General features: G+C 38.5%; 1 protein-coding gene across 3 annotated transcripts in view; it reads left to right on the top strand.

The window, feature by feature from the left end:
* The window catches only part of raver2 (ribonucleoprotein, PTB-binding 2), a 164,833-nt gene that overhangs the window by 56,940 nt on the left and 85,846 nt on the right, over positions 1-22,047 (top strand). For all 3 annotated transcript variants that reach the window (XR_009816870.2, XM_061975738.2, XM_061975737.2), the window contains exons 3-4: positions 18,759-19,066; positions 19,555-19,719. Coding sequence is in view for 2 of the 3 variants with exons in the window: in XM_061975738.2 (XP_061831722.2) it covers positions 18,759-19,066; positions 19,555-19,719 (473 nt within the window). In the remaining variant the exon portion in view is untranslated. The remainder of the gene's footprint in view (positions 1-18,758; positions 19,067-19,554; positions 19,720-22,047) is intronic.

Below are 22,047 nucleotides of genomic sequence, written 5' to 3'. Positions count from 1 at the left end.
TAGGCCATTTCCGCTCGACACAGTGTGCATACAACAACTGTCAAGTGTTTTGCTTTTTTCGCTGTGCTTATCCCACACTTGAAGGGATGTACCAATGCTGAATGTGGCTTCTGGATTTCACTCAAAAGACCAGACCGTAGTTACTTTTTCCTTTTATTTTCCTTTAGTTTGCAACAGTTTTTCCAACCAAGAAACAGCTTCTTTTTTCTTCTTTAGTCTTTTTAGCAGTCTTTAGCAGTGTTAATAGACTTTAGTTTCTTTAGCTGTCATTAGCTGTCTTTAGTAGCCTTTAGTAGCCTTTAGCTTCTTTAGTAGGTGAAAAACCTTTAAGGACAAAACACCACAAGATTAACATGCTGTAAAAAATCAATCAATTATCAATCCCATAATTTACAACTATTAATTAGCTATCAAACTCTTAACCATTAAACAAGTGCAAGAAAATGGACACATCTTTTCCCTTTAAGTTAAAACAGATTTTAAATAAATTGTCTCAACATAAATGCACCAAGATACATATAAAATATATTTAACACCAGAAACACAATAGATAAATGCAACAGAAAACCCAATATGCAAATACATAAATACCTAACCAATTAACCACCTATTTAGATACATATTTAAAATCCATATTCAATATAAATATATTATTAATTTAGCAGTGAAACACTCAATCTTAAACGCTGTCTACTGGTAGAAAAATGCCCCTTTTTCTACGCCCTCACCAACACAGTTAAATCCAACACTTTAAATTGAGCGACTTCACCCTCCTGATGAAGCAAACTGCTCCAACATTTATCAAACTAAGCAAAGAATATCAACACTAAACAACAGTTACATAACACACTGTGTGTATTTAGCCTCCAGACTAAGCACGCTACATGCACACAACCCCCCCTCCCATCTCACCAGCGCAACAGGTGCGCCACACCCACGAAGAGAAATATTAAATCTTACATACTTTTGGCACAACTCTGGGTTATCTGTAATGAACTAAACCTTTTTCCACTCTGCGCTGGCGTCTTTTGTACTCCTTGATTTGACACAGCGGTCTAATTACCGGGCTCGCGCACCAGCAGATGAGACAGGAGCGCGCCGCGTTGTACCTGCGCGCGAACGTAAACTGATCGGCTCTGATTTTATAAGCCGACTGGCCGAAATAATGCCGAATTATATACATTTGTTTATTGAAATACTCCCACACTTTTGACGACTTTTGGCGTGCTTTTTTTCCCTCGCTCGCACCGCTCGCATCATCTGCTTTGCGCTCCGCCATGACGGCAGTGTGACGTAAATATGCGAAGCGTCGAAGCATAAAAACGACGTCGACGTATTTACGTAACCGATGACGTCGACGCGTCGTTTCAGCCTTAGTGGAGTGCCATCTCCGGGTTGGGGAGGAGATCTTGCCCCAAGTGGAGGAGTTCAAGTACCTCGGTGTCTTGTTCACGAGTGAGGGAAGAGTGGATCGTGAGATCGACAGGCGGATCGGTGCGGCGTCTTCAGTAATGCGGACGCTGTATCGATCCGTTGTGGTGAAGAAGGAGCTGAGCCGGAAGGCAAAGCTCTCAATTTACCGGTCGATCTACGTTCCCATCCTTACCTATGGTCATGAGCTTTGGGTTATGACCGAAAGGACAAGATCATGGGTACAAGCGGCCAAAATGGGTTTCCTCCGCTGGGTGGCGGGGCTCTCCCTTAGAGATAGGGTGAGAAGCTCTGTCATCCGGGGGTAGCTCAAAGTAAAGCCGCTGCTCCTCCACATCGTGAGGAGCCAGATGAGGTGGTTCAGGCATCTGGTCAGGATGCCACCCAAGCGCCTCCCTAGGGAGGTGTTTAGGGCACGTCCGACCGCTAGGAGGCCACGGGGAAGACCCAGGACACGTTGGGAAGACTATGTCTCCCGACTGGCCTGGGAACGCCTCGGGATCCCCCGGGAGGAGCTGGACGGAGTGGCTGGGAAGAGGGAAGTCTGGGCTTCCCTGCTTAGGCTGCTGCCCCCGCGGCCCGACCTCGGATAAGCGGAAGAAGATGGATGGATGGAAATTGCAAAAATCTGACATTTCTTAGCGACTGGACAACAAAATATGAATGTTCTGCCCCGAGCCAGTGCTTGAGTCATTGTTTCCTTTTGGACCTTTTAAGCGGCGGACACACTGTACCAGACCAGCAACAATAGAAAAAAACCTTGGTCAGATCTTTGAAAGTAGATATTGTGCATAAATATATTTAGTTAGTTTTGTATTGAAATTGCTGATTTTGTGATGTCTTTTGTATTCGTGGTCGTGTTGATTTTTGTCTGAGAGTAACTCTGCCAATCAAAGCTCGTTCTAAATTAGATCCATAGAGGGGATAATGCGACACCTTTGGTTCAAAGTTTGCCATGGATTTTGTTTAATTTCTATAAGCAGAAACATCTGTAGTTTGTAGTGTGAGTGTCTCAACACCAAACCATCTATTTTATTTATGTAAAATACACAATGGACATTATTTATGTAAAATACACTATGTATGTTGTACATAAACATGTTTATTTCATGTTTATGTTTTCAGTCCTACAAACCTAAAAGAAGGAAGAAGTGTAAAGAAATAAAACTGTTCTCAATTGTTGATGACAGATGATAACAACCAACCCCCCCGGATTGTAAATAATGTAAATAATTCAATGTTATTATCTTGTGTGATGACTGTATTATGATGATAGTATATATCTGATAGTATATATCTGTATCATGAATCAATTTAAGTGGGCCCCGACTTAAACAAGTTGAAAAACTTATTCGGGTGTTACCAATTAGTGGTCAATTGTACGGAATATGTACTTCACTGTGCAACCTACTAATAAAAGTCTCAATCAATCAATCAAAAAGGAAGGAAAATAATTCCGAAGAACAAACATCAATCCTCAACAAAACTTCTGGAGCTTCTGTTTCTTCATGCTGTTAACTAGCTGCACGTGCTGGAAATGAGTAGCAAGGGCAGAATAATGCTTTTATTGGCAGTGCAGTGTGAAAGTCGATGTGTTTATTTTGCAATTAAGTAAACGCAGTCCCAAAAGAATATAACCTGCGGAGGCACCTTCTGACTGAACATCCAAATTTTGATGTCCGGCCCTTGAAACTGAGGTCCTCTTCATTATGTAGTTGAATAACCCTGATCAAAAGGATGCAAATATCACTCTCTTTTTCCAAAATGTTTAAATCAGTCATCCATTCCTGATCTCTTGCATCATGTGCATTCCTAGTATGATGTTTATTTATTATTCCATGGAACCTTTTAACAAATGTTTTAATGGTATCCTTATTAAAAATGTATCCTCCAATTTGTGGCTATTATAAGGCATACTGTATTTTCAGAGGATATGCTTTTTTACAGCATGTTTTAAAGAGATAACATTTAAAAAATGACTTCTGGATATATATCAGACTGATCAATTTATTCTTAACTAGAGAGCTTTGTAGGCGAAATAGAAGCTCTACCATTGACTCCATAGTTAGAATTGGGATAGTTGGGATTTTACTAACGTTTATTTACGACTTAGAATGCATAAAAAAAGAAAAACACGTGTTCGTGTCTTACATAAGGATTGTGAATGATAGGCAAAATTATAAAAAAAAAAAAAAAAAGTTCAGATTAGGGCTGAAACGACGCGTCGACGTAGTCGACGTCATCGGTTACGTAAATACGTCGAGGACGTTTTTGTTCGTCGACGCGTCGCATATTGACGTCACACTACCGTCATGGCGGAGCGCAAAGCAGACGATGCGAGCGGTGCGAGCGAGGGGAAAAAAGCACGCCAAAAGTCGTCAAAAGTGTGGGAGTATTTCAATAAACGGCCTAAGAAGAAACGCTACTTTTACTCCGCTACTTTTATCTACATCCAGCTCGCTACTAATTTTTATCGATCTGTTAATGCACGCTTTGTTTGTTTTGGTCTGTCAGACAGACCTTCATAGTGCCTGCCTTACTGGTGACGTTTCACTCCGTTCCACCAATCAGATGCAGTCACTGGTGACGTTGGACCAATCAAACAGAGCCAGGGGTCACATGACCTGACTGGCTCCGAGCTAACTTCGGGTGTTACCATTTAGTGGTCAATTGTACGGAATATGCACTGTACTGTGCAATCTACTAATAAAAGTTCCAATCAATCAATCAAAAGTGTGAAGGAAAAAAGACCCTTTTTTTATTTCAACCGTAAAGACTGACTGCACAGTTCCTGTCTTCACAATAAAAGTCCCACTCCATCGCGCCTGCGCTTTCAAAATAAGAGTCTCCGAAAGCCAGCGCAAACAAGCTAGCAAGCTACGGAGTTTGCCGCCAATGTATTTCTTGTAAAGGGTATAAAAACGAATATGGAAGGTGGACAAATAAGATGCCAAATAACAACCACTTTCATGTGGTATTAGACAGAAAGGAGGAACTTTTTTTCTCCTCCATTTGAAAACGTGGACGTTACCAGCACTACTTCCTGATTAAAATCAATGCAAGTCATCAGAATCAGGTAATACACCAACTTATATTCTTGTCTTCATGAAAGAAAGGAATCTATATGTTAAACATGCATGTATATTCATTAAAACACCTTTAACATGTAAACAAAAACGGCAAAATAAATAAATATAAATTATATACTGTATATATCAATGTATGTATGTATATATATATATATATATATATATATGTGTGTGTGTGTGTGTGTGTGTGTGTGTGTGTGTGTGTGTGTGTGTGTGTGTGTGTGTGTGTGTGTGTGTATATATACACATATATATATATATATATATATATATATATATATATATGTGTGTGTGTATGTTACTCAGTACTTGAGTAGTTTTTTCACAACATACTTTTTAATTTTACTCAAGTAAATATTTCGGTGACTACTCCTTACTTTTACTTGAGTAATAAATCTCTAAAGTAACAGTACTCTTACTTGAGTACAATTTCTGGCTACTCTACCCACCTCTGCTAATAATGTTGTTGTATGCACACTGTGTCGAGCGGAAATGGCCTATCATAGCAACACAACGGCAGCGTTCTTGCCATCACCATCAACTAGTCAATCGTCCGCGTGAGTATACGTTGTCATCATTACACAAAAACATGAATGTGTCATTTGTATCTGCGTTGTAAATTCATAAACTAAAGCACCGTTTCGCTCTGAGAGGAGCGTTTGGCGTGCCTGTTCAGTGTTTACAAAGACGCGCTCCTCTTTAACGCTAACGTTAATTAGTTGTGCAAATACCTTTTACAACATTAACAATTACGTATACTATGTACAAACGAACAATTAACTTTCACTTTAATCATACTATCATTGTTGTGTTATTAAGCAAAATAAGCAAAAGTTTTACTTTTGTTGAAATGTTTACACTGTTGTTACAGAATATTTCGTTTTGCACTTTTTTGTATTGGATGTTTATCTTTATTTTTGCACATTTTAGCAAATAAGCAATACTTTTACTTTTGTTGAAATGTTTACACTGTTGTTACAGAATATTTCCGTTTTGCACTTTTTTGAATTGGATGTTTATCTTTATTTTTGCACATTTTAAAGCAAAATAAGCAATACTTTTACTTTTGAAATGCTTATACTATTGCAGAATATTAAGATTTGCACTGGATGTTCCATCCATCCATCCATCCTTACTTTTATATTTGCACATTAAAAGCAAATAAGCTACTTTTAATTTTGTTAAATGTTTACATTGTTACAGAATATTTTGTCATGTTGTTGTCAATGTTGACTGAGTGGCCATACTTTTTTTTTTGTAAATAAAAGCCATGCCTTTTGAAAAAACTGGCCTACATTTATTTTTTCATCTTCATTTTAAATAAAAAAAATAATCGGTAAAAGGAAAAATAATCTATAGATTAATCGAAAAAATAATCTATAGATTAACCGATTAATCGAAAAAAATAATCTATAGATTAATCGATAGAAAAATAATCGTTAGCTGCAGCCTTAGTTCAGATCCTCTCTAAAAATGTTCTACATCCTGTGAAAGTGCTAAAGCTGTGGCAAAACCGAGAAAATTAATACATGTCGAGAATATGGAAATTTCAGCAAAAGTGGCTGGCTGGCTAACTTTTCAAAACCTGGTAAAGCTTGTCGATAGTGAACCCAGAGAGGCGTTCCGCAGCGTGTTCAAATAGACTCCAAACTGCTAAATGGGCATCAATGCGGTAAAATCACACAATGCTATGAGCTAATCACAAGTCGGCCATTAAAGGCAGGCAGCAGTTAACAATGTCAAATTTATTTTGGTTTGACCAACAAAGCGACTTCAGCTGTCACAGCCACAACTGTCAGCTCCTGCTACTGGAAACAAATAAATAAATACATAAAAAGTCTTTGATAAAACAGTTTTGTGAGCCAATTCTACAAACAACTCAATCAGAGGGCATTTTTCTTCAAGAAAGGCTAAATTGCGCGTAGTACCCATTAAGAACAGACGCTGGCTGGACCACCATGCGTATTCAGTGAGCCGGATGGGACGTCATATGCAACCTGACAATAGGTAACAAATATATACAATGTGAAATTAGTTATTTACACAGAAAGATGTTGTAAATGTTTATTTATATGCCTTAATTGTTTCAAAAACGGTGTCTCTAACACGGCAGTAAAACAGCTGACAAAACAAAACAGAGGTCATTCTCGTGGACCCACAAGCTGCAGAAGCTAGCTCTCCAATCAGCTAAACAGAATCAGTAACTCCACATTGACGTTTTGGTGAGTTTCCTGACGAATTTTAAAAATTGAAACAAGACAAAATAAGCTATTATAAGTGAATAATTCTAACACAGACACTCGTAACCATGTTAGCATGTTAGCTAAAGCTAATGACACTAGCTGGAATACATTTTGATAGCACATACAATTATGTATGAAAACACTACTACAGACAAACTCACATGGGACAGTTTAGTAAATGCGAATAGTTTTAGTTACTTTGGAAAACTTACAAACATTGTAACAGAAATGCTATTGATGACTAGTAGACAGATGGACATTTGTACTTCCGGTTGAAAGCACTAAACAGAAGGAAACACTGTTGACACCCTGTAGCAACTGCAGTGAGCGAACTTGTCCAAACGCTGGTGCCAAGCACAAACAATAACACACCATTTCTGTGTCTTTGCTTGCTTGTTTTTTTTTTTTTAACTATTTGCATTATGGCCATCAAGGAAGAACAATTTATACATTAGCCGCACCATTTTATAGGCTGCAGGGTTCCAAGCGAAGGAAAAAAGCAGCAGCTTTTGGTCTGGAATTTACGGTAATAATAATGTACTGCTTTTACCTTGGTATCTCCTTCGAACTGATTCTTCATCAAACATACCATCAGCAATTTCTCCAAATTTTCATAGATAAATGTCAGCCATTTAGATATTATTTTGATGTCTTGCATTTACTATGCTAGGTTTGTAATTTTAATTTTTGCTCGCAACTTAATGCGCAACAATTAGCTACGAATAAGCTCAGCTCTCAAAATACTTGTAAGTTGGGATGCTCGTAAGTCGATTCTACATACCGGTATATGCAATCAACATTATAGCAGATACTTGCATGTCAAATATTTTAAGGAGAGCTCAAGCCTCCACATCCACATTGTGAACAATGTTGTCGTGGGTGGGTGAGTGGGTGGCAGGTCAAGTAGATACTGAGTGCACAGTGTTTTTTTCTTTGTAGCTCAAGGCTCCTTCATCTCTCTATATCTGCCCAGTTACAATATGTAACCACACACTAGGCTCATGTGCCCTACCGAAAAGTTACCACTACTAAAAACATTAGGAACAACCAACAAGAATATAACGCCTGCTTACTCCAGTGCATTACTCTGTGTGCACTTGCTCTGCTCAGTGTTGTTAAATGTAAAAAATAAAAATTGGATCGTAAAATAAAAAAATAAAACATGTAAGCGTATCTTCACAGCACATGGATGCAGGAATCTCAAGTTAAGCTTGTCCAACCTTGCCTTGGTAGACCTTGTTTTCTGCACTGTGGCACAGTAAACACTTTTTCCCACATGTTTGTGTGAAGGAAAGAAGTACATGTAATTGTTGTGAAGGTTTCCAGGAATTCTGTGTCTAATATGGCTCCAGGCTACATGACTGTGTAGTGACTTTTACATAGCTGATGTGCTAAGAAAAAAAGTGGGAACACAAAGAAGAGAAAGTGCTGGTGATGACGAGAAGGGAGTGGGTGGTCTGATTTTTTTGGAAGACAAAAGTCTCCAAGGATGACAGGAGGAGAGAGGAAGATACAGCGCATCTGAAGTGTTTACACATATAGTTACTACAGCTTAGAAGGGCTGAGAGAAATAACGGCAAGTGCTGTAATACTTAGGAGTCTATCAAGGCTGGACCTCATATTTCTTAGTGAGCTTTATTTTGCAAGTGTTTACCATCAAATAAGGCACTTACCTTTTCTTCTATATGGTTTATTTCTTTCATTCAGGGTATATGTACATCCTTTAAGCAGTTTTTTTTCAAATAGTAGGGGTGGGAGGTGGGGGTGCAATGTCGGAGGGCCGCGTGTGACCCCAAGGAAATATTGTGCAGTATCTTGTGTCAAACCCCACTTCGAAAAGCTGTGCGCTACAAAACATGTTTGTAAGTTAAATTTTTTATTTAAGTTTATTTAAATTTATTTTTTAATATAAAATGGTTTAAGTTAATCAAAATGTTACTGTTTAAATAATGTTTAGTTTTTTTTAAGGCAAATTGAAGTCCTTTAAATATTTTTTGTTACAGACTATAAAGTTGTTCTTTGTTGTAAGTTGATATATAGTTATTTCTTTTTTGTTTTCTTTAATCTCAACAAGAATACAATGTTATGCAGAGAGGTGTACTTATAACAATGGTATAAACAAATGATACTATTTCAGGGTTTCCCCTAAACTGCGAAGATACCTTTGGCGCTGGGGGTGTGGTTATGGGCGTGGTCACAATGACGCCACCTAGTAATTTGCATTATTTGCTAAGATTATATGATTTTCTTTAAAAAGGCTCCAAACATGTATACATACATTTAAAACAAATATATTTGTATTAATAAGTATTAACTTTTTCTTTTTTAAAAAAATCATTTTGCCATATTTTCAATTGTTACTGCTTTTTGTACAAGGTACTTCGTTGAGATTTCTTTCAAGTTTTTACAGACTTTTAATGACTTTAAAAAAACCAACTAGCAATAAATCTAGCATCTTCTTCTGGTATTTTCATAGAATGTACTCGTGTTTAGAGACTCCCAATTTCTGTCCTTCGATGTCCCTGACTAAAGAGGCTGAAGCAAGCATGACGTCACACTTGCTTTGTGCTGTTGCTCCAGTTGGACTTTCTCTTCTTAAACCCCGCCACTGTCCTTTTAATATTTGCACATTTTGAAGATGACTGTCCACGCAGGTATATATGCAATGTACTATATGTGTACAGCTCCACTAATGGACATTGGAGTGTTACTTTCAATACAGCTCCACTAATGGACATTGGAGTGTTACTTTCAAAGGCAAAATTAAAGTATTGCTAGAAACATAGTTTTACATGGGACTTTATTGTATTATATGTATAGTACGTTTTCCAAAAAGAAAAAAGCATAAAACACCACCAGAATTAGAGATATTACAAGTCAAAGTGATGAAGCTTAGTGTTACGCTCATAACTTGGTGTAACTAAACATTACCCTATAAGATGAAGGCAATTGCATTTTATTGATATTTGAAATGTATTCAATGTTTATAAATTAATATTTAAATATATTAAAAATGTAAAAAAGGGAATAAATATTCAAAATAAGATCATTAAATGAAATCTAGTTTGGTTATGCTATCCTGAGCGCAACACAAGGTTGTAAAAGTTTCAACTACAATTCTAAATAAGATGTCAAAAGCAAACTGAAGTCAAATACACACAGCTTAAAGATTGATCAATACCTATTTAAATTTAGTAATACATAAATATGATGATTTATCAAAATATAAAATAAATATACCTGAACAGAACGCTCATGATTGTTACACCAAAAAGTAACGCTATGAATCGCGTTTTTCCAAGTTTTTGGGGCATTTTTATGCTATTTCCAAGCATCCCCTTTTTTATTATTGTTGATTTTAAATGGTCAAACTAATGCATATTATATATATATATATAGTCTCTCTCTTTTTGATGAAATAACATTAGAGGAACTATTACAGCGTGTAAGTGGGATAAAACAAACAACATGTTTACTTGACCCACTTCCTTTGAAACTTATCAAGGAGCTTTTTGTATTATTAGGTCCATCAGTGCTAAATATTATAAACTTATCACTTTCCTCTGGCACTGTTCCCCTAGCATTCAAGAAAGCGGTTATTCATCCTCTGCTCAAAAGACCTAACCTTGATCCTGACCTCATGGTAAACTACCGACCGGTGTCCCACCTTCCCTTTATTTCAAAAATCCTCGAAAAAATTGTCGCACAGCAGCTCAATGAACACTTAGTGTCTAACAATCTCTGTGAACCTTTTCAATCCGGTTTCAGGGCAAATCACTCTACGGAGACAGCCCTCGCAAAAATGACTAATGATCTACTGCTAACGATGGATTCTGATGCGTCATCTATGTTGCTGCTTCTTGATCTTAGCGCTGCTTTCGATACCGTCGATCATAATATTTTATTAGAGCGTATCAAAACACGTATTGGTATGTCGGACTTAGCTTTGTCGTGGTTTAACTCTTATCTTACTGACAGGATGCAATGCGTCTCCAATAATAATAATGTGACCTCGGACTATGTTAAGGTAACGTGCGGAGTTCCTCAGGGTTCGGTTCTTGGCCCTGCACTCTTTAGTATTTACATGCTGCCGCTAGGCGACATCATATGCAAATACGGTGTTAGCTTTCATTGTTATGCTGATGACACCCAACTCTACATGCCTCTAAAGCTGACCAACACGCCGGATTGTAGTCAGCTGGAGGCGTGTCTTAATGAAATTAAACAATGGATGTCCGCTAACTTCTTGCAACTCAACGCCAAGAAAACGGAAATGCTGATTATCGGTCCTGCTAAACACCGACATTTATTTGATAATACCACCTTAACATTTGACAACCAAACAATTACACAAAGCGACTCAGTAAAGAATCTGGGTATTATCTTCGACCCAACTCTCTCGTTTGAATCACACATTAAGAGTGTTACTAAAACGGCCTTCTTTCATCTCCGTAATATCGCTAAAATTCGTTCTATTTTATCCACTAGCGACGCTGAGATCATTATTCATGCGTTCGTTACGTCTCGTCTCGACTACTGTAACGTATTATTTTCGGGTCTCCCTATGTCTAGCATTAAAAAATTACAGTTGGTACAAAATGCGGCTGCTAGACTTTTGACAAGAACAACAAAGTTTGATCATATTACGCCTATACTGGCTCACCTGCACTGGCTTCCTGTGCACTTAAGATGTGACTTTAAGGTTTTACTACTTACGTATAAAATACTACACGGTCTAGCTCCGTCCTATCTTGTCGATTGCATTGTACCATATGTCCCGGCAAGAAATCTGCGCTCAAAGAACTCCGGCTTATTAGTGATTCCCAGAGCCCAAAAAAAGTCTGCGGGCTATAGAGCGTTTTCTATTCGGGCTCCAGTACTATGGAATGCCCTCCCGGTAACAATTAGAGATGCTACCTCAGTAGAAGCATTTAAGTCCCATCTTAAAACTCATTTGTATACTCTAGCCTTTAAATAGCCCCCCTGTTAGACCAGTTGATCTGCCGTTTCTTTTCTTTTCTCCTCTGCTCCCCTTTTCCTTGAGGGGGGGGGGAGGGGGGGGGGGGGGGGGGGGGGGGGGGGGGGGGGACAGGTCCGGTGGCCATGGATGAAGTGCTGGCTGTCCAGAGTCGGGACCCGGGGTGGACCGCTCGCCTGTGCATCGGCTGGGAACATCTCTGCGCTGCTGACCCGTCTCCGCTCGGGATGGTGTCCTGCTGGCCCCACTATGGACTGGACTCTTACTATTATGTTGGATCCACTATGGACTGGACTCTCACAATATTATGTCAGACCCACTCGACATCCATTGCTTTCGGTCTCCCCTAGAGGGGGGGGGGTTACCCACATATGCGGTCCTCTCCAAGGTTTCTCATAGTCATTCACATCGACGTCCCACTGGGGTGAGTTTTTCCTTGCCCGTATGTGGGCTTTGTACCGAGGATGTCGTTGTGGCTTGTGCAGCCCTTTGAGACACTTGTGATTTAGGGCTATATAAATAAAGATTGATTGATTGATTGATTGATATGCATGCCCTAGGAAACAAAAAAAAAGTCATTTATTTTGATTGTTACATTTTGAAGTACATTTGTGCAGGTGGGTGCGAATGTACCCATTACCAGAGCTGTACACACACGTATATAAAACTCACGTCTACCATGAATTGATTAACGTGGACCCCGACTTAAACAAGTTGAAAAACTTATTCGGGTGTTACCATTTAGTGGTCAATTGTACGGAATATGTACTGTACTGTGCAATGTACTAATAAAAGTTTCAATCAATCAAAAACCACATCACAGTCATGCTGACAACACTCCAGACAATGGCGTGTGTTTTGTTTACATCCGGTTTCGGTAGCGCGGTTTTCGGTGATCAAAGTCTTTATTTGGTGGTCAAGTACATCACTTGTCAATAGTGCGCAGATAATAGGCTATGTATATAAATTCATACTGTAACGACCAGCTAATGTTAAGCTAATGTTTGTTTGGTTTGGATTTGATGTCAGTTTTTCCCATGTTGGCGAAGAATGAGGAAGCGTTGTGTGTCAGGCGGGGAAGCGAAGACTCAAGGAGACGAAAGTGTTTTCTTGGGAGGTAAAATCTGTTTAAATTGTGCTGTTTGTTATCATAAGATTGGTAAAAAATTTTAAAATAGTGTCGGACTTTGTGTGATTTTTGTGGGGGCTACAATATATTATATTACTTTAATTCGTTTTCAAGTACCAAAAAAAACCCAAATGTTTTCTTCTTTATATGGGTGGCGTAACAGAAAATAATCGCGAAGAACTGCTTTATGGGGTGTCGGGCCTGATCCTATCAGTTACTTAAAATAAGGTTAGGTTGACATTTAATTGCTGCTGCTGTGTGAACCCCATTAACAGAACTTCTGCTGTCTGCGTCTCACTCCTGCTCTGAATTAAAATTACCAAATGTTTTTCACTTTTAGCTAACGAGGGGATGTGTGAATTGTCATTATCACATTGTTTTCACAATGATGAGCTATGTAGCTAAGTTAAACAACTCAGTATGATTTTAGTCTTAATCTTAATCATTTGTGATGCATCCAACGTTTTGGATTGATTGATTGAAACTTTTATCAGTAGATTGCACAGTACAGTACATATTCCGTACAATTGACCACTAAATGGTAACACCCGAATAAGTTTTTCAACTTGTTTAAGTCGGGGTCCACGTAAATCAATTCATGGTACAAATATATACTATCAGCATAATAAAGTCATCACACAAGTTAATCATCAGACTATATACATTGAATTATTTACATTATGTACAATATTTACAATCCGGGGGGTGGGATGAGGAGGGTTTAGTTGATGTCAGCACTTCAGTCATCAACAATTGCATCATCAGAGAAACGGACATTGAAACAGTGTAGGTCTGACTTGGTAGGATATGCACAGCGAGCAGTGAACATAGTGAGTTCAGAAAGCATAAGAACAAGTATATACATTTGATTATTTACATTTGTTTTTTTACAATCCGGTGAGGTATGGATGTGGAGTGTGTTAGTCAAGGGTTGAAGTTGACTGGAGGTGTTCTTTTAGTGCGGTTTTGAAGGAAGATAGAGATGCCCTTTCCTTTACACCTGTTGGGAGTGCATTCCATATTGATGTGGCACAGAAGGAGAATGAGTTTAGACCTTTGTTAGATCAGAATCTGGGTTTAACGTGGTTAGTGGAGCTCCCCCTGGTGTTGTGGTTATGGCGGTCATTTACGTTATGGAAGTAGTTTGACATGTACTTCGGTATCAGGGAGGTGTAGTGGATTTTATAGACTAGGCTCAGTGCAAGTTGTTTTACTCTGTCCTCCACCCTGAGCCAGCCCACTTTGGAGAAGTGGGTTGGAGTGAGGTGTGATCTGGGGTGGAGGTCTAAAAGTAACCTCACTAGCTTACTAGCTTAACGTTTTACTCATTTACTTCACAAATACTTCTATTACACTTTTTACCATTTAAAAGAAAGGGAAGGCAAAGTGATAATAAAAATAATATGTTTTTAATGTAAACAAGACAGTCAAAATAGCATCAACAAAAGCAAGCAACACAAAAACTATCTAGCTTTCTTTGAAATAAAAGAGCATTTTGTGACTATGTTGTCCTTAGAAAGCTGTACACAAGTATATAGACAAAGTTTAGCTTGCGGACATTAGCTAAAATCATAGTTTTCACACAACTTTTTCTCTCTGTCATTAGCTAGCTATCAAGCTAAATAATATACCGAGGAGAGTTGCAGACCGTGTCCTCCAGATGATGCCTCCGCTTTAAATGCACCCGCATAACAGATGCACTGCCGTGAACAGCAACGTCCGCTTGTTTTTGCAGTGCATGTGTGTCTCCATCGCATGTTTGTTTCTGTCCGGAAAAACACGGGCTATGGCATCACGGACTAATGAAATGTCAGCAACAGATTTTGTCAATATTTTTTGTCAACAACTTCAACAAATTGTTTCACCCTACAAGTTACTGTGATTTTGAACACAAGTTGATTTTCACAGGAAGTTTGTTATTTCCTATTTCCTCAATTAGAGACGGGCGATATGACCTGAAATCCATATGGGTATTATATATTGCAGCTTCCTGCGATAACAATAATACATTTTTTGGCATATAAATGATGATAATAATAGTATTTCAAAACAGGTTACGAAGGCTCTTAATTTAGCTGCTGACTTAAGCTGTAGCATTTCCGGTTGTATTATTTTCTAAAAACTATTATTAATCGACTTGCTAATTTACTGCTAATAGCTGGTTACTTTCAGTTGTAACACGGTTCTATCTACACTTATTTTAAAATGTACTCTGCACTTATTTTGCTGTTGTTTGGATACTTTACATTAGTTCTGGGTGATATTACACATTTAGGTATTGATCCAATACCAAGTAGTATTGATTATACCAATGCTGATACTTGTTTAAAAGTCTTATGTGTCTCACTGTGTTATTTTACAAACATGCTTTGGGACTACAGCTGAAAATGAGCATTTATGCTAAGTCCGGCACATTACACTGTTTATTCAAGTGTTGATTAATGTGCACTGTCCCAATTAAATAAATGAAATACGAAAAACATTTTCAATATCATTAAACTATTACATTTTTGATCACAATTATAATCAGACAAAAACACTGGATTGTGGTGTAACAATATCAGTAAAATATTTAAATTATTTCCCTATTCCATTTTATTACATACATTGTTTGAATCAGGTCAATTGTACAAAATAACTTAACATACGGTAGGGAACGGCTTCATATGGCCTCCTTCCTGGATGATCTCACTTGAGAGGAAGGGAGGGGGGGGGGTTAATAATTTAGCAATGCTGTCTGCTGAAAATTATGGAAAGTGTCACTACTTAGCAACGGACGCTGTGGTCAAAGTTGGAATTGACACAAAATACATTTTAAGATACTCTACTGCTTTTTGGCGGCTAAAGTGGATACATTTCATTGCATTTCATGTGTCAGGTAAACGGTGACAAATGAGGCCCTTTGGAACCCATTCCCATTGTATGCAAAAGCTACTGTTGACTCTGATTTACAGTACATCTTTAAGATGTTTGCCCTTGAAGTATTTTTGTGTTAAGGCACGTATTTCCTGAGTTTGTAAACAATAACCTACTCAGTGGCCTAGTGGTTAGAGTGTCCGCCCTGAGATCGGTAGGTTGTGAGTTCAAACCCCGGCTGAGTCATACCAAAGACTAAAAAAATGGGACCCATTACCTCCCTGCTTGGCACTCAGCATCAAGGGTTGGAATTGGGGGTTAAATCACCAAAAATTATTCCGTAGCGCGGCCAGTGCTGCTGCCCACTGCTCCCCTCACCTCCCAGGGGGTGAACGAGGGGATGGGTCAAATGCAGAGGACAAATTTCACCACACCTAGTGTGTGTGTGTACTTTAACTTTAACTTAACAAAAACTACACAATAATGATTTTGTGACAAAAAAATATCAAAGCACTGTAGTATTCACCATATATTAATACTATACTTCAAATCGTTATCAATATTTTGTATCAGTCCTTCCACCCCTGTTTAGATTCCAGAGCTCTTCCTCAGCGGTTATCATGACTTCTTGTATCCTCCTACAGTTTGTAGTATAACATGTTGGTTTGAGTATCAACATGCACTATCATGATATAACGATAGTATCAAATGGAGAGCAAAGATTCAGGAAATTGTGCCCTGACACACTTAGAAATAATAAACGTGGCCCATAATTACCATGCTGCTGGTCCTATGAAGTATTTTTTTTTTTCTGTGTATTTTTCACTTGCTGCCTACTCATTAATTGTAACCCTACTGATTCACACGGTTATTTAAAAGATATTTGGGAATCTGACTTCCCCCTTTCACTGCTGGAGAAAGTATGGTGCAAGGTTTTACACCAGCCCACGCTTCTAATGCTACATTTCCATCACAGCCGAATGAGAGCGCGAAAACTTCAGCTATATTATCTCCATCCCCTCGTAATGCCCAATGTGAGCTAGTACACTCTAAAAGTAGATTAGACTTTAATTGTAAGAGTTAAATTGCCTTGTAAGTGTGTAAGTCTTAGATGAGGCTCGAAGTAATTGATTTGGTTGAATCTGAAGGTAGACGCAAGCACTTAGAAATGAAGTGAAAGAGGAAATAGAGACGGTGAGAGAGCCTTAAGGCCAGACAGTAAGTAAAAGAAATGCTGCAGTCAGAATGGAGTAGATTGGGGAGTTTGAGTTTTAAAAATACAATAGGCAGTAATCAATAGGTACAGCTGCAGTAGTGGGGAATTCAAAGGTGTGAAGATAAAAGATGAACACGGATAGTGAAGTCTTTGTGTAAGCCTTGCTTTATTCTTCTTAAATTAAATCTACCATACGGTGAAGACCTCAGTGGTTCCCTGTTTCGAGGTTTACAAGTGACCTCGTGCTAAATCGTTAAAAGCTTTTGTTGTGATGTACTAGCGACCAGGATGAAAAAAACAATTAATTGATGTAAGGTTTTTGCTTATGCTGCTGCTTTTTTATTTCAAGCTTTAAAGTGTTGGGAATAAGGACAGGTCATTCCAATAAGAAATACCTCGGTTTTTGTCAGTAATCCATTACAAAGGGTCCACGGAAAACCAAAACGTACAAAAACCAAAGCCCTTTTTCATAAGAAATAATGTAAATCAAATGAATCCCTTCGATATGCCCACAAATTACACTTTATAGATCAGATAAAATTGTGACATATACTGTATGACAAGTGAAATTAATAAATGAATATTTCTAATATCACTTTATTGAAGACTGTTGCTGGTTGTTGGCAAAGACGGCAATGAGCGGGGGGTGCGCAGACGCCACATTCGCACTTTGCTAGCTACGAGCTCTTTCTTGAATTCAATAGTGTTTCTCACCATCTTTATCAAAGTGCTGGCAATTGCAATTGTGGCTCGTGGTGCATTATTTTGCAGTTGTACTCAATATTTTATAAAAAGCTCACAGACAGTCACCAACGCGTGGGATTCTTTGTTTGGGCACTCGATGCCGACTAGTTTGTTACGTATATTGTTTAAATAGTAAGTGAAAATCGGGGCAAATTTTGGGTGAAAATTTATGTCGAAAATGGAACGAAAAGTGGGGCATACAAAAACCAAGGTCCGACTGTTTTTGTCTTAAACTATGAATTACATTTCCCTAAGGAATGTGAATGTTGACATTTGTATTTGCTAAAGAATATGCATGCATATGCCAACATTTTGACATCATTGTTCCATCATTACTTTTTTGCTAATGGTACTTTCTTTTTTGCAGAAAAAGTCTAATATTATAGAGCAAAAAATGTTTTGGGACTACAATTAGTAATAGCTTGATTGTCCTTGACAAGGCACATATTCAATCTTGGGCTCTAAGAGCTTTTGTCTCGGACTAATTAGTACAGAAATGTTAACAGGAAGGTGTCTTCAGTCTTGACAGCTTTGTTTTGTTTAAAACTTTGTGCGCCGAACATGCAATCCAAAACACACCATTTTCTGGAAAAACGAATGACAAGTCTTTTGAGGAAATGGTTGACTTGCTTAGAATTCACAGCGCTATCTAAGAATCAGAATGCAGGAAAATATTGTTTCACTGATATCATTTTGAAATGTGGTTAAAGTGTGTATTTGTGTGTCACAGTGTATTCCCCCTACATTGTGGCTCCCTTTTGGCTTTTTTGCTAATGTGTTGTCTTTCTCTCTGTGTCACTGTCTGTCTGTCCTTATGACTGTCTGTGATTTTGGCTACATGTTGTATAAACTATTCTCATATTTCTTGTCATTTATTTTATTTTCATGTGCATGTTCTTTGACTGGTACTCCCACACACTTCCTTCATATGTCTGCTTTGAATGTATGTTTGTTTGTCTCATATTTTTCGCTCCCACATCTGTTTTTGTCTGTCTGTACTTTTCTTTGTGTCGGTTTTTGTCGTCTGTCTTTTTTTCCTTCGTGGCTGTCTCCATAATGTCCACTCCTCCAGCCTTTGTGACTTTGCTGAACGGGGACCAGGCTCAGGATGCCATCCGCTCCCTCCACCACAGCACTGTCCGGGGACGCCTGATCAATGTCACCCTGCAGCCTACAGACTCCCTGCTCTGCCTCACCAACCTGCCCCACACCTTCACCGCCCAGCAGTTTGAAGAGCTGGTACGTTCCTATGGAAACATCGAGCGCTCCTTTTTGGTGTATAGCGACCTGACGGGCCAATCCAAAGGCTATGGATTTGTTGAGTACATGAAGAAGGACTCTGCTTCGCGGGCCCGTTCTGAGTTGCTGGGACGACGACTGGTATGTTTGAGCACCTGTACGATTTTAATAATGATATCCCCCTGCTACATTGTCTCATTGTGAGACTTTATTAAGTGATGTGGATAGCAGAGATAACATTTTACAAAAACATGTTTTTGTTTAAATGTATTTTCAGAATAGCAAAGCTTTAATTAATGCTTGGCTTAAAGAGATGAAGATTCAGCCCTGAAATAAGTGGTGCTAAAACAGGCCCACTCCCACAGTCCATAATGTCAATTCATCTATTTTTCTCCCGCTTATCCTCTTAAAGGGCACTAGACTCTCCCAGATTATTGCGGACCTAAAGGCAGACTATACTCTGGACCGGTGACGAGTCATTCACAGGGGACAGATAGAGACATGCACACTCACATTCGCGCCATTTAGCATCAATCAATCCAACACAATTCTCATTTCAAAATTGGCCATTAATATCAGTCAACCAGTATTAACGGACATACCCAGTAAAAAATGCTGTGATTCAACAGGGGGATCGTTCATTGATGGTGCAATGGATGGATGTCAACCAGCTGAGCCAGGAAGAGAACCTGCACTCCAAATGTGTGTGTGTGGACCGCCTGCCTCTGGATCTCTGTGATTCTGAAGAAATGACCCAAATCTTCTCAGACACCTACAAACCTGTATTCTGCCAGGTAAACCCAATGTTAAGAGCACTGACACATACAGTAATGTGCAGATATTTTTCTTGTCGAACACGTCCTACAAGTGGAACATTAAAGTAAATTCCAAGCAATCCACTACAGCACTAACATTTAATAGGCTATTCTAACTCTTTATAAAGTTCTGTCAAAGGTATTTTTTTTAATACTGCCTGCTAGCTTTGAAACTCAGCAACCAACCAACAGTAATCAAAACACTGTATGCTTAGTGTAGATAATCGCTTGTGTTGTATTGCTTAGAGTAGTAGTATTGTCAGTACTGACACAGTTTTGGACATCAATGCAGAGTAGTTTAACAAGGTTTGAAACAAAAGGCACTCTTAGACAGTGAATGGAAACAAAATTAATTCAATTACCAAAAACAACAACAACACAAGGTCACTGTGACAAAAACTGTAAGGACAAGAAGTACGGCAAGTAACTAAAGGAGGTGGACTGAGCCTCAACAGGAAAAAGACGGTGCAAAAAGCTAACAAGAAGAAAACCAAAAACATAACTACATTATTTAGTATGGTTGTTCCGATCAGGGTTTTATGCTGCCAATTAATGATACCGATCTTTCACGAGTGAGATCTGTCGATACCAATACCGATCACATGTATGAACTGTAAATTGTTCAATTTATTTAGGGTAAGTGCCTTTGACAGTTTAACAATAGCAACACAATATTTAAACTAGTTCCTTATTATTTTTGATTACATACGATTTGAGCAAAGCAAAGTCAGTAGTACACAATAACTAAACAAAATCAAAAACTACTATCTACTATTCATTTAACTTCTTTGTGTTCAGGAAAATTTCCCCAGAGTTTATAAACATTAACAAAAACTTCCAACTTTTAATTTTTGTGTAAATAAAAATATTGATCTAATATAAACTGATAATACCTTTTGGGCCTTATCTACTAAGATCCAAATACCACACGCTAAACAGCGTCTGCAAACTATAAATTTGTGTGTACTATTAGTGGACGTGTTGCGTGTGATCTACTAAAAATGTGTGTACAATTAAAAACTAGTGCAAAAGTGGTGCATACCCCCTGTTTAAATAATATTGTTGTGTGTGTGTACTATACAGAGCATCACCACAGAGACACTCCTTTACTGCAAATTCATTTTATCATGCTCCTACCTGTGTCCATGGAATTTCCCTCCACATTCAGGTTACTGTGCTCTCTATCCTGTGTACAATGTTGTTGAAGAAGCAGCAAACATCTATAATCCGTAACACCTTTTCTGCAATCTAGAATTGCAACCTATAGACAACAAAAATTATTTTTTGCGTGATGACATGGAGGCTCTGTTGTGATGGACCATCACAACACTGAAGCACATTCATGTATGAATGATTCAAATGCATTTTGCAAGACATTTTTCATGTAGGAGCTGTATTTAAATAATATATTTACTAAAAGAAAAAAAACGGCATTAAAAAAAACCCCGCTGACGTCACATACTTTTTCACGGAAATCAGCCGATATTGATCTGTGACCGATCGATCAGAGCATCACTAGTATCCAGGCAAAAGAGTGGAAAAACTGATGAACAACTCGAAACAGGAGGATGAAAAAGTAAGTACCATAACCCAGCGGTGTACGGTGCAACAAATTTGCTCGCAAATGCGCCTAAAAATATACCGTGCGACTTTAAAAAGTGTGAAACGTCTGAAAAGGGATTTCAACCCTTTACTCGCATTTTGCTCCAAGAATAAATCCATCCAAATTTGATGAAACTAGATTTTTTTGGCCATCTGTATAGCATGTATGAACTAAATTTAAATCATAACCAAATGGACTGTGATTGATCACTCGCGCTGAGAGCTATCTGTATCCCCCGACCCCTCCGGCGCCATTTCACAGAGGGGAGTGGAGCGGCTCCTCCTAAATAACACACGATCAGTGTTCTAACACGGATGAAACTACCGTATTTTCCGCACTATAAGGCGCACCTAAAAACCTCCAATTTTCTCAAAAGCTGACAGTGCGCCTTATAATCCGGTGCGCCTTATATATGGACCAATATTGAGCCACAACAGGTCTCGCAACTGCGGGATGCATAACTTAACCCCGGCCTCTACTATAGCGTCTATTCTGTGCGCCTTATAATGCGGTGCGCCTTATAATGCGGTGCGCCTTATATATGAACAAAGTTTTAAAATAGGCCATTCATTGAAGGTGCGCCTTATAATCCGGTGCGCCTTATAGTGCGGAAAATACGGTACATCTTAGTTGAAGGAACTGGTCAGTAAAAGACGTTTTTTTTCAACACCACTTGACACAAGCTGCACTGCTGCTAATAACTA

Source organism: Nerophis lumbriciformis, linkage group LG14 (assembly GCF_033978685.3).
Source record: "Nerophis lumbriciformis linkage group LG14, RoL_Nlum_v2.1, whole genome shotgun sequence".
NCBI lineage: Eukaryota > Metazoa > Chordata > Actinopteri > Syngnathiformes > Syngnathidae > Nerophis > Nerophis lumbriciformis.
This window is presented reverse-complemented; position numbering and strand designations above follow the sequence as displayed.